The sequence below is a fragment of the Tauraco erythrolophus genome, chromosome 7, assembly GCF_009769465.1.
Source record: "Tauraco erythrolophus isolate bTauEry1 chromosome 7, bTauEry1.pri, whole genome shotgun sequence".
NCBI classification, from domain to species: Eukaryota; Metazoa; Chordata; class Aves; order Musophagiformes; family Musophagidae; genus Tauraco; species Tauraco erythrolophus.
The window spans coordinates 19,910,853-19,924,954 of NC_141471.1; the positions used below are offsets into that span (position 1 = coordinate 19,910,853).

At 41.2% G+C, this 14,102-nt stretch overlaps 1 protein-coding gene across 5 annotated transcripts in view; it reads right to left on the reverse strand.

Annotated features, from left to right (window-relative positions):
• The window catches only part of KIAA1217 (KIAA1217 ortholog), a 255,715-nt gene that overhangs the window by 102,610 nt on the left and 139,003 nt on the right, over positions 1–14,102 (reverse strand). For 2 of the 5 annotated variants that reach the window (XM_086614399.1, XM_086614400.1), the window contains exon 3: positions 7,560–7,640. The exons of the other annotated variants lie outside the window; for them this stretch is intronic. In XM_086614399.1, the coding sequence (XP_086470525.1) occupies positions 7,560–7,640 (81 nt within the window). The remainder of the gene's footprint in view (positions 1–7,559; positions 7,641–14,102) is intronic. 5 annotated transcript variants of the gene reach the window in all.

Genomic DNA, 14,102 nt, shown 5'->3' on the forward strand with positions numbered 1-14,102 from the left:
AAACCCAACTAGAGTTTCAGTGTAGACTGCTGCTATGAGAGCCAGGATGGTGCTGTAGCTGCATGTTGCATAAATCCCATGAAAGCAATGAACGGGACATCACTATGCCTGGGTGGTTGCCTTTTTAATACATCTCCTAGCAAAGGACAAAAAACATAATACCTAACAGAGAAGAAACTCAAGTCATGTCCACTAAGGAGCAGCACTATCCAAATTAAAACATTTGTAAACATATATTCCACACAGACACACAAAACCAGGGAAACATCAGCGCTTTCTAAGCCATTCCTCTGAGATAAATGCCAGAAAAGAAAAGAGGGTATAGAATTAGGCAGCAGGTCTCTCTCTGTTGCCCTGTGCCAATACTAGCTAGATTACAATTTCCTCAGTCAGCCATGGTCTTCCCCACCCCCAGCTATATGTTAGGAGACACCCCCCTGCATGTTCTTTGTGCAATAGGCTTGACTTTTCAGCCAGCTGATTAGAGCTGAACCTCCTTGAAGATTTCTCTGATAAAAGATCTTGCCTATGCTAGTTCTGGGTAAGAAGCTCAGCAGAAAGGAACAATTCTGGTGAAAACTTACATATAATTACCTAGTGCTTTGAGATTACTATTTTATTTAGGATATACTATTTATCTACAAGGACATAGATCCCTGTAACCTTTTCAGGATATATATTTAAGTATAACATATGGAGGTAGCAGTTACAGAGATCCAGTATCTTCCAACTACACTTGGGATTTGATCAAGAATTAAAACTGTGGTTAATCATGCCTCATGACTGATGTCTGTGGTAGTTTGTCCAAAGTATGCACTTTCAATATATCTGCTTTAGTTCCTTCACTGGCTCAGAAAAAAAAACATGCAAAAAAGTGCAAGGCTCTTTGAATACAATAAAATTTCAAATAATTAGAAGTGAAATCGGAAGACACCTGAATAAGGAAAAGTGAAGAACTGCAGAGATGCCAATGTAATGAGCAGTCATGGGGCACCGGAGATGTTCTTGAAATGCCATGCATACTTCTGCCTCTGGTCCTCTGCTCACATTTGCCCCTACTAATCCTCTCACCTTTTTGTTCTACCCGGCAGCTCTGCTCTTCAAAACATCCTTCCATGCTCATTTCCAGTTATTTTTCACACTGATCTGTATAACAGAAGCCTTTTTTTCTTCTTCTCCTTTTTAAAAATCTCTCCTGCAAATTTGCTTCACACACTTTCGTAGACAAAAAGAACTAAGAAAAAATCTCCTGACCTGAAGAAGGATTTAATTTCATCTCTTGATCAATTCACACTTTTTACTTCCTGTCTCCAGGAACTTCCTTAGCCTTTATCTTGACAGAAACTTATCTCTTCAGGAGAAGGAACTGATCATACACATCTTCGAAGTTGTTAGCACTCCTGGCAGTGTACAAATGGTAAACAAAGACATCAAAAAATAATACAGTGCTAGTAAAATAACTCTTTCCAATCAGGTGCTCTAAAGAACACACTTAGTATAGGCAAAAAAACTCCAACAATTGTCTTCTTGACATTTCAAACAAAGAAGAAAAATAAAAAGAAAAATGGAAACCTGCTTCTCTTGACCTTCAAGTAAACTATTTGTCCTGTGACTTGTGCCGAAGATGGCTACAGGATATGTGACAGACTGCAAATATGCATATAAACAGGCTATGTTTAATATATGATGAGTTTATTAACTCTGAAATATTGTCACAGCACATGAACTCTTATTACTGCAACAAAAAATTTCTTCCTCACATTTGTGTCAGATCCAAATTGTGGTTTTCTGAAGGAAGGATCTGCTTTTTCCAAAGATACAGAGTCTTTGGGGTCTCATATTATAACAACTACAGGGTTTTACTTGCCTGGACATGCTATTAGTGACATATTGCTGTTGGAGAGAACGTGAATACTACCCACATGTTCTTATTTTTAAGCATTTATTGTAACAATGTTTTCCATAGCACTTTCTCAGAAAAATTAAATGCTTATACATGCCTATATAAACTAAAGTTCATGTTACATCTATGCAACGGATGCATTTGGATACTCTGTCTCACTGGGGGAACTGGGAGCGGGGAGGTGATTCAGCAGCTGAAAGCAACATAAAACCATCTTTCATGACAAGCTTACTTTTCTCCATGTGTTCTTTCACCATTACGAGACGGAAAAAATCTATGGCATGTTCCTTTCAGACATCATCAACTGGAGACAGTACCGTTCCAGGAGCAGGCACATGCCAGCATCTGTGCTCTTGAGAGCTGAAGAGAGCAGGATGGCAACTGCCCACTCAACACCGTACAGACTCCGTAGGAGTTATTTATACTATTCCCTGTTGCCTGCTTATGGGCTAGTGGATGTCTCTGGCTTTTATTTCTGTATCTTGAACACAAACATTTCACTGTTTTCTGTTGAATCAATGACAACGAGTTACAAAGCCGGTCCTTGCTCACAAGCGCTCTCAGTTTGGTGGCAATATTAATTTCTATGGTACGAATGGCCTGAAGTCTTTCCTCCTTGATGAGGACAGACCCAGGGCCTGAGCCATGGTTGCCTACCATCCCAAGCACTGAACCGAGGTACCCCACTTGCCTGCAGCCTCCCTGACTTGGAGGCACATTCTGCCTTGGATGCTGCCCAAGCTGTCCCCCGGCTGCAGCATTACTGGCCTCCTCCTGCTGCTGGCAGTCCTGAGGAAGGCCTGAGCTCACCATACTCACTGCAGGAATAATGCAAGCAGAGCACAAATCACAGCCCTCCCCAGGTCGCCTGCAGTGCGGTACTTAAGCAGTAAGTGAAGCAAGGAATTCAGTGTACGTGAACCAGAGGTCCAGCGCTGGTGCCAATCTTTTCATGCTCTAAGTAAGGGAGAAAGGGAATTTTCCTAAGGTAAAAGAAATTGTTTCCCTTCCCTCCCAGCATGAACAAGAAGGAGGGGAAGACAACTCAGCCAATGGCACCAGGTGCCACAGGAAGGTGCTGCATTAAAACATGATAATACTCAGTCACAGCCACACGTTACCAGAGCCCATCACTACAGCGAGGTCAGGATGCCATGACAAGTGGTTATTTTACACAATTCTATGAATTTATCTGAAGGCAAAACTCCTCTCTGCTTATGACATGATCTTTATCACCACTCTTTGTGTTTTGGCAGATGCTGACCCCAGTTTCTTTCACCTAGATTCATAGAACCATGAAATGGTTAGGGTTGGAAAGGACCTCAAAGATCATTTAGTTCCAACCCCCATGCACGGGCAAGGACACCCTCCACTACACCAGGTTGCTCAACACCTCATCCAACTTGGCCTTGAACACTTCCAAGGATGGGGCATCCACAACTTCTCTGGGCAACCTGTTCCACTGCCTCATCACCCTCTGAGTGAAAAATTTCTTCTTTATATCTAACCTAAATCTCCCCTCTTTCAGTTTAAATCCATTGCCCCATGTCTTATCACTACATAGCCTTGTAAAAAGTCCCTCTCCAGCTTTCCTGTAGGCCCCCTTTAAGTACTGGAAGACTGCAATAAGATCATCCCGAAGCCTTCTCTTCTCCAGGCTGAACAGCCCCAACTCTCTCAGCCTGTCTTCCTAGGAGAGGTGCTCCAGCCCTCGGATCATCTTCGTGGCCCTCCTCTGGACTCGCTCCAGCAGCTCCATGTCCTTCTTGTGTTGGGGACTCCAGAGCTGAACGCAGTATTCCAGGTGGGGTCTCACGAGATCAGAGTAGAGGGGCAGAATCATCTCCCTCGACCTGCTGGCCACGCTTCTTTTGTTACAGCCCAGGGTACGGTTGGCTTTCTGGGCTGCCAGCGCACATCGCCGGCTCATGTTGAGCTTCTCATCCACCAGCACTCCCAAGTCTTTTTCCTCAGGGCTGTTCTCAATCCATTCTCCGCCCAGCCGGTACTTGTGCTTGGGATTGTCCCAACCCACGTGCAGGACCTTGCACTTGACCTTGTTGAATTTCCTGAGGTTCTCACAGGCCCACCTCTCCAGCCTGTCAAGGTCCCTCTGGATGGCATCCCTTCCCTTCGGCGTGTCCACAACACCACACACCTTGGTGTCATCAGCAAACTTGCTGAGGGTGCACTCAATCCCACTGTCCATGTCTCCTACAAAGATGTTAAATAGCACTGGCCCCAGTACTGACCCTGAAAAGCACCACTCATCACTGATCTCCACTTACACATCAAGCTGTTGACTACAACTCTTTGAGCGTGACCATCCAGCCACTTTCTTATTCACTGAGTGGTCCATCTGTCAAATCCATGTCTCTGTAGTTTAGAGACAAGGATGTCGTGTGGGACAGTATCAAATGCTTTGGACAAGTCCAGGTAGATGATGCCAGTTGCTCTTTCCCGTCCATCAATGCTGTAACCTCATCATAGAAGGCCACCAAATTAGTCAGGCAGGATTTGCCCTTAGTGAAGCCATGTTGGCTGTCACCAATCACCTCCTTATTTTCCATGTGCCTTAGCATAGTCACCAGGAGGATCTGCTCCATGATCTTGCCAGGCACAGAGATGAGACTGACTGGCCAGTAGTTCCCTCGGTCTTCTTTTTTTCCCTTTTTAAAGATGGGGACTATATTTCCCCTTTTCCAGTCAGTGGGAACTTCACCAGACTGCCATGACTTCTGACTAGCAGAAAAAAAACATGTCTAATGACATGTCAGAATTTATCTGCCATATTTTCAGGTTGGAATGATATTCAAATCTGTACATTTTCCCAGGAGCCTTGCTATCCTGTTGGTGGCCAGCTGCACGTTCCCTGCTGTGGCAAGCCGCCAAAACCCATTTCTTTTAATTCTGAGTGCTGTGAATCACCGAGCAGGACATCCACAGTCTGCTGGCTCCTGCTTACGCTTCGCAGGACCATGGCTCGCTCTTCTGCAGGGTAATCCCCAGAGTTAGCAGAGAAAGTTTTTCATAAAACTCTGTTATAAATGACTGACATGAAGCAATATTTTCAAACATTGGTTTCTAACTGTAAGCACCTAGATAAACTGAAGCCTGTTTTTCAGGAAAGTTGTGTGTTTACAGTAAAGATATTCATTAGAAGCATAAAAGCTGTAGGTGATCAGCACTTACACTGCCAGACCTCTTATTCAGATGTTTAATTGGAGGAACTTGCATTTGAAAATGTTGCCCTAAGGAACTCAGCAGCCTGTCTAAGAGCAGCTTAATTGGTCCAGACAAGTCCAGACTGAAATATGCAACATGCTGTGGCATCTCTTTGGAATACATGAAATATCAGAAAAACCCAAGCCATCCATGTTAAAGTGTAAAACTATTTATCACTACGTTTCTGTCCAAATTCAAGGTTTTCTCTTTCCACAAATACCAGCCTAAGATTTTACAGTAGGAATTGAAGTAAAACGATAGACAAAACTAATAGGTAGCCATTAGTAATAAGCAGAAATTAGTAATAAAGAAATCTTTCATTTTAAAATAAAATTGTATAACTCTGATTTCTTCTAATGCTTTGTGACATGAAGTATTTATTTATATGTGATAGCCAAATTTAAAAAGTGACTGATCGCTTTGCTATTTTTCCTTGCAAAGGCTTCTATGGCTCCATCAATTTTGCTCACAGCAAAATTTGTTTTTTCACAGTCTTTGTCATATTCTTGCATCATAGCTTCAGTTTATTATTGCTTTGTTTAAATAAGTTATCCATAAATTCCAGCCCGGACATCAACATTTGTCTTAATTAAAATCTTATGGCAGTTTCAGTTGGAAGCTATTTCTCTTTTCCCTCCTAAAAACCCTACTGTGAAGTATTCATGAGCCAGCGTGACCCCTTGTTCCAGCTGGGAGATGGCTGCGTTTCATCAGCAGCGGGTGAGGTAACTCCTACCTACACAATCCCCAAAACCGTCATGAGAACTCTGAAGATTAAAAGAGATGATTTAAACAAAAACTGTCATTATGCTGATTAAAGGGGAAAGATCCTTACATGCTTAAAACCACATGCAAAAAAGAAGGCGGGGGGGGGGGGGGGGAAGAAAGAATATATACCAGATGCCTAAATGTACCTAGAGGATAGTGTGTTCTGATTCAAGAAAATGATTATCTACCCATCCCTGTTCTCCCACACATGTCCCTAAGGAAAATAGGAGGAGGGTCTGGTTTTGTGGTGTCTGTTTCCCAAAGCAAAGGAACATGATGCAGTGGTCCTGGAAAAACCTGTTTTTCTGTGTTTCTACAAACTAAGAAAGAGTTCTTAATTAACATGCTATTTTAAAAAACAAGCAGAAAGAAAGCCATCAACATGAAGGCTGGTGAGTGGGCGCGAGGTCTTTGGGGCAGGGTGGGAGCTGCTCGCTGTGGGGGCCGGCCCCGCAGCCGGTGGGTGCTGCCAGCCCCCAGCAAGAACAAACACCCGGGAAAAAACGAGCAGGAGGCAGAGCTACCTCTGGCAGCGGCACGTCCACACCGACAACTTATTTTTAGCCTGTACTCATGGAACATGTGGTGAAGTGGTTATCGGAGCTTGTTGCTCTGGCACCTGGGAGAGTCAGGGGGCTGCTGTAAGAGGGATGCTGTGGAAGAGAGGAGCTTCTCCTGCTCCTCTCTTCCAACTTGTAACCATGCCCTTTTGTTTCTTTTTCCCTCCCTCGAGGCCATCTCCTTGGCAAAGGAGGGAGAAGCCTTACTGCTCTCCACACCTCTGTCTCTCCCATCATTCCCTGTGGTCGGGATGTTTATTGGCCTATTTAAATCCTCTAAGTGGAAACAAAACGAGGCCGGAAGCGACAAATCAGGTGCAAATAAGTCGCTGTGCCCTCTGCATGCTCCAAGGCCTCATTCCTTGCTTGCAGCACCTGTTATCTTGGTGCTTTTGTGATTTCGCTTCTGATTGCCGTGGAAACCATGCAGGGACACCTTTCATGTAGGTATCTAAAAGGCATGTGCACATGTGCTGCCTGGGTGGGAAAATAAAGTAACTGCAGTAGACATCCATTCTATAGGGCGTTACAAGCCATATGGAAATGGAAGAGGAGCTAAATAGGAAGAATGGTGAGATATAGGGGACTTCACAGGTGCACAGTGTACATGTAAGATCTATTTGCAAGTTCCAGAATTAAGCTTTTTTGCATGTCAAGTGCAAAAATATTTACTCCTTTGCCTACAGAGCTGTCCTTAACTTTGCAGCAAGACTTTTACCCCTTAAGTCAGTTCCAAGCATGTATAAATACATAAATAAAGTTAGAATTGGGACAGCTGGTAGGGATCACTTATTTATCTAGGACATCCCACTGAATTTTGGTGGATTTCAAAGCATCTAAGACAAGAGTGTGAAGTTCATGTCTATTGTGCCATTAAAGGAAAAATCAGAATTAAAAAATTGTCAAAGGATGCACATGCATCACACTTCCATGTGCAATTAATCTATATGAATGACACTTCACTGCTGTGAAACACAGGGGGAAAAAGCATGCAGACCCATATTTATTTGAGAATGCTAGTTGTGAAGCATGACACACACAGTTAAAGGGCAACAAACTCAATCCACAGCAGAGTGCAGAAAAAAAGAAAGTACAGTACTAACTCTCTGAGAGGATTCAATTTTCATCAAGTACCTTTGAATGTCAAGTTCTGAATGAAGGGAGACCAACATGCACTGCAAAACCTGTGGATCAAAGAGAGAAAAGAAGGGGAGGGGGAGAGATAATTGTTAACAGGAAAAGAAGAAGGAGAACAATAGAAATTAAAAGAGAATAACCTGTTCATACTGAAAGTATACTGAGTAAAGGAGGAGAAGGGAGAAGGGCGAAGGGCACTGAAAAATAGTGAAGGAAAGGCACATGTGCCAGGAAACAATATGCTCTATCAATGCTTAATATACAAGATTCTCAGGACCCTTGCTGAACTCAGTTTGGATGTGCTGCGTCTGGTGGTGTGTCAAAGAAATAGAGAATGTTCTAATAGAAGAGTTACTGGCAGAGAGTTGACTCACACAGATCTTGCAACCATATCTGACAAAAAATGGCAAAATATGCATTCCTCCTAAGAAATGATATAACTCTTGGCTGGAGTTACCAGCAGTCATTACACTTCTGTGTTGGTTTCACACTTACTACAGAGATGTGGAATCCTTCATGCAGAACTTGGAAATGCTATATTACTCTTGATTAATCATGACTTTAAAAAGAATAAAAGATAAACTATGGTATAATTTAAAAGTATTCTCCAATCACATCTCTCTCTACTGTTCTACATCTGAATGTGAAAATGTGCTAAAAGGGGTTTAAAGGCCAAAAAAAACCCTCAAACATTTTTTCCCTCCAACACATGAATGAGATGCAAATTGGAGGGGAAATTGCCTACTGCTGTTTGAGTCCTTATAAGAGAAGGTCCTATATTTTTCTTAATCTTCATTTGCCTGCAGAGTAGAGGTAGGGCTAAAAGAGATTTTGTATAGTGCTCTAAACAACATTCTGTGAGCAATCGATTCCTCCTTCGGCCAGAGTCAGTCTCCCACGACAACTGCTGCTGCCCTGTTCAGAGCATGCAGCTATTCATACCAGGCAAAGAAATGTAACTGCTTTGATAACAAAGACGTCATTGTTAAAGAATCTTATTTAGCAAGTAATTATAATGCCAACATCATAATTAAAAGAGTAATTCAAAGAATCTTTTGAATTTTACAAACCCAGGGGATATGAGCATATAAGAGCTGATTCTGGATATGAGATAAGCAACATATAAGTATGCTGTGATTTTTCATGTTTTTGTCGATTAGATTTTGGAAGGGCAGTACCATTTTATTTAAAGAGAACAATAGATCATTTTTCTCCCTATGATAAATGCATCATTTTGAATTGTTCAAGTAAAATGCGATTTTTATAAATAAGCTATTTATGCAAACACAGTACAAATTAAATGTAGCCTTCCGGCAACAACTGGATTCATTCCAGTTCCAAACCACAAAGACAAAACAGTCTGTTGCTAATGTCTCAGTAATACTGAAACTGTATTAGAGTTTTTCATGTTTTTATAATGTCACCACCCAACACACGCAAATCTGAGAAGATCTATCTGCCCTTAATTAAACTATTATCCTGATGAAAAAGAAAAAACTTATAGATTCTCTAAGGACTAAATCCCTTCTCAATGCCAAATACATAAGACTTCCAAATGAAAAATTTATGCTGCATGTTTGCTTGGCATTCAGGCATCATTACGCATCAAGACCACTCTTTGGAAGGGACACTACTTTGCACAATGGCAGCGTTACAAGAGTGCAACAGTTGCCCTCCTTAAAGCTATTGTGTAGGATCAACTTGAGCTACCTAGTTTCCTCAAACTCTGTCACTTCATGGGGAATTACAACTGTTTCCCTTTTGTCTGGACTTTCCTACTCACAAAGGAAGTGAAACATCAATTGTGACCCAAGGGCAGGTAAGGAAATGAGGACGTTTGATGAAACCAGCAACACTTCCCACTCTCAATCCAGGGAAAATGTTGTCTGTATCCTTACCTGTCTCCCCTACTCTTATCATAACATGCTATTTATTTCAATTTTGATTGTAAAACAAGTAGATAGGTGAGGATTTGCAGTTAAAATATATAAAACTAGTTCACTTAGATCCATTAAGTCTCTCCCTCCTCTTATGGGAGTTGATCTGAAATCATATGGATGTGATGCAGGATTAAGAGTTAGAGTTCTCTGAATAAACACAGTCTGGCAGGAAAAAATGAACACACACAAATACAGAAGCACAACAGCAGTGCAGCAGCAGGATTCACTGATTCACTGCATAAAGTAGCACAAGGAGGCAAACGAGGCTTCTACAGTGTTATACTGCAAACTTCAGATCACCTAAAGGAGATCCAGATATGCCAGTATGGGAGAAATATAATCAAGATCATTACTGCAGCCCACGTAAAGACCTCATTATGAGTGAAATTTGAGGACATTTGAGTCTGAATCCAAACCTGAAGCATGGCTTCCTTTGGAACTTTCCAAAATGTTTCTTAACTTTCTACATTCCTTTCCAAACTCAACACCACACTGATGCCTTCATCAGCACTCTGATGACCTCAAGGGTATTTAAAGAGGGAAAACAATGATGATCTATTTCTTCCTTTCCTCCTAGTTAGTAGAGGAATATTATTTTTTCTCCATCTGTGGGCATGTATGTGGATATATATAGTCCACAATGATGGGAAATGAATTCAAGGGGAGATTCACAATTTCCAAATGCAGAAAGGGCTGCAATCTCACCCACCCCAGGGACAGGTTCCTTGGACAATCCCCTGTGTCCTACTTCCCTTGCTGACTCTGTCATTGTTCCAGAGAGATGAGGCATCAGAGCAAATACCCAGCATAAGGGGAGAAACAGGATGCTGGAGAAAATCCCACAGAAGATTAAAAAACCCTGGATTTGACTTACCAAGAGATGAAGAGCTGTAGAGAGCAGAATACTCAACTAACGTGCTCTGAGCAACCTCTGCTGGCCAGCAGATAGGATCCCATGCCTCCTAAATGGAGTTGTACAGAGCCTGTCATTTCATTCCTGTATATGAGAGCGCCGATCCTTAGCTGGTTTGAATGAGCGTTACTTGACCAGCTTGAACAGCACAAGAACCACCTGTGGGCTTGTGCCAGTGAGCTGGAAGAATGATAGGGATTTCCACTGTCTATCACCAAAGACCTTCAAAGCAGAGGGGCTCCTGTTGAAACTACTGTTCAGTCTTCATGAGTTGCAAAAGCAAATAGCCAAAATACAAGAGGTACCAACTCTTGTGCATGTTGGATTGGCAAGCAAAGAAACAGATTACTAGAGGCAGGTAGACATACAAAGGTAATGTGGAGAAAATCAACAAAAAAGCATAAGTAATTTCCTCCGGAAAACAGTGGAAAATGTTAGAGGCTGAGGAGGAGAGTGGAAACTGGTGCTGGGACACAGCGTGCTGCTGATAGAATGGCTGCAGAGCCTCACTAATGGCAAGCATGAGCAGGATAGGGTGTTACATGGAGAAAATGTAATTTCAGGAGCCAGTCTTTATTGTAATGAGAAAGGTACCAGGGACAAAGGAAACAGCTGCCAAACACGTTGCTTTTGAACTTTAAACCTAAATGGAGTGAGTGGTGGCCCTGGAAATAGGTGTACAAAGCTGAGTCATAGGAGGAAAGCAAAGATGCCAGGAATGTGCTGAACATTATCAAAGTCATAAGAAAAGTCTGGTGAATACTACTTGTAAGGTAGTACTCAAAGGATTAGCCTGCAGTAATTTAGGGAGGACAAGGATTAATATCTTGGGGCAGACTGATTATATTAGTCATTATCCAAGGGCCTTCAAAACAAGGGTGAATGAACTGTAAGTCTGCCTTGTGGGATCTGCTTGCTTTCAAAGGAAAGTATTCACCTTCTTAAGAAAGATCAGGCCTACTGAACACTGAAATTCTAAGTCTCCAAAGGAAAAGGCAGATGCTTGAGACATTTGTGTTTGTGATTTAGTTAGAGACATCTGTCCCCCTGAGTCAGTCTGAAATAATGTCACAGACAGTGTTACGAGCACGATGTGCTCCCACTGCGAGAATGCAGCACTGCTGTTCTTGCTGGCAGTGACAATACAAGCCAAAGTGCCTCTTCACTGGGGTACTGGAAGTGCTGTGAAAGTGGAGACATCGAGGAACACGTTAAGCTTTTCACTTTTTTCCAGTGCATGTAACACACCCTTGATTTACGCTTTTGAAGGATTTCAAAAGGGAAGCCCTTACAAAGGCAGAATACATTAACCACATTACATCTATCATGGATCACCTAGGAAGATGACACAGCTGGAAGATGACACAAGAAGTGGCAAATATCAGAGAAATGCATGGGTACGGTGTGAAGCAAAGCCAGGTTAGCCGGGACATTACGATGCCAATTAGTGTTACCTAGGTTTACAGTCTCCGAGCGAGAACCTGCAGAGACACGCAATCAGCCGATGCTGGAGGGAAACGATAATGAAAACACAAAGGGCTAGAGATGAGTATGTAGATGATGATATGCGACTAAACGAGCTGCTGACTCATAAGTCCTCTTAAACAGCTTGAAACTGAAGGAAGGAAATTAGGATCAACTGCCTATTTCCTGTGCACAATGGGTTTGTGGGGAGGATGCAAGAAAGCGATATTTCTCAACAATGCTGGGATGGGAAAAAATCAGGATGGCAACTTAGTTGGGTTCAGGCTAAAGAGGTTCTTCCAACAGAAATTTTAAGCACACGAGTATCTGCCAAAGAAGGGAAAGGGTGAAGTCTCACATTAAAATATAGATTCAATGTACAGGATCAACTGCAAGCAATCCGCAAGACAGAATTTAAACAACTGTGGAAAAAAACGAGATGGCCAATGACAAATGGTTCAAAAGGAAGCACAGTAACAAAAAGACCAGTGAAATGTAAACCGGGAATGCAATCAGAGAGATGAGAACAAAGGAAAAGGCCTGCACAAAACATTAGGACTTCTTATGTTTCAGGATTTACGTTTTCCAGCACACTCTACATATACAGCATCCCCCAAACTGTATATGTTCTTTGGCTCCAACTCATTGAACATTACAACTGAAAATGACGCGTGTTAACTTGGCATACTGTTTTTTTCTTTAACTTCCAAACACAAAAAAAAGGTGACGAAAGGTCTCCATTGTTGTTTCTGTCTTTTTCTCAGTTTTTGTCAAAAAATTCCTAAAAATTTGTGTTTCATCTAATTTCAGTGAGGATTAAAGCTAAGATAATATTGTATATCATTTCATACAATATTTAATAAACATTAAAATCAAACAACTAGAACTAGACAAATTTTAAAACATCTCAAGGGAATCCAGATCATATTCCAAATCATACTTTTTAAGAGTTATAAAATAGTTACACCTTTAAAGTAAAAAATAGTCTGGTATTCAGAAGTGCAGAAGTTCTCCAGGGTCACATAACTTTCCCCCTTTTGTTGTCTCTCCATCCATGTGGAGGTGCTATGTTGAAACTCCATATTTTTATACTATCTCAACAGAAATACAATATTGTAGCTATACTCCAGCTCACGAGTAATATCAAGAAAAAACATAACTTCTTGTTCACCTTAGATGACTTGTAAGTTTAGGGTTTTTTAAGCAAGGGTATTGTATACCTCAGTCTTGGCTCCGTCATGGATTTATACTTAAAAGTATATAATTAAGCACATAATTAAGAATAATCATATAAGAAGTCCATGAAACTATTTTCATTAACAATGTTAGTCATGAACTGATCATTTGGTTGTTCTTGGGCCCCAACACCTGCAGTGGTGAGTGCTCAAACTCTTCGCTTTCTACATTTCATATAAAAGTAACCAAGAAAATAAATAAAATAAATTATTCCTGTATTTATGATTTATCTGTCCCCTGCTATAGTATTTAAGTGTCACTGTACAATGCAACATGCAAACCCAGACTGGCTGGTGTAGGCTAGAGATAAAATGATGGTTGGTTCTAGTTTCTCTAAGGTAATCTGAACCTTCATCACTCTTCCATGATGCAAAATTCTGTATGTGAAAAGCCTACATTGTACAGACATGGAAAACCGAAAAAACTTTGGATCTCAAATTTGGTTGCCTAACGAGGTGTAGGACTGTACAAGGAGATCCCTCACTGCACCTCCTCCTAATCTGGTAAGATTTGCAGGAAACAGAGCAATTTTGAATTAGAGGTTCAAATACGGGTTTTCAGCCACTGACATTTAATATTTGAGATATCTGGCAGTTTAAATATGGATTCAGACACTAAACTTTTCTAAGTTAAGTGGCAAGAGTATTGTCTACCATTTTTCTATACCTGTCCCACAGTTAGAAATTGGGACAATTAGACCAACACAGTATCTTTGTTTCTAATAGTCTGTCTCTCCAATTATTCATTCCCTTCCTCCTATCGTTATCTCTTCTTGGAATCACAATATATTGCTGAAGATAAACAACAAAAAAATATTATAAATCTTTATAAAGGAATAAAAAAACAATGATGGCCTAAGAAGGAAAAGATTTTCACGAGCCGTCTCTAGTATTAGAAACGTAAGTAAGAATAATAGAAAAAATATGATGTTTAAAGAATATAGCTGTTCCTCTCAT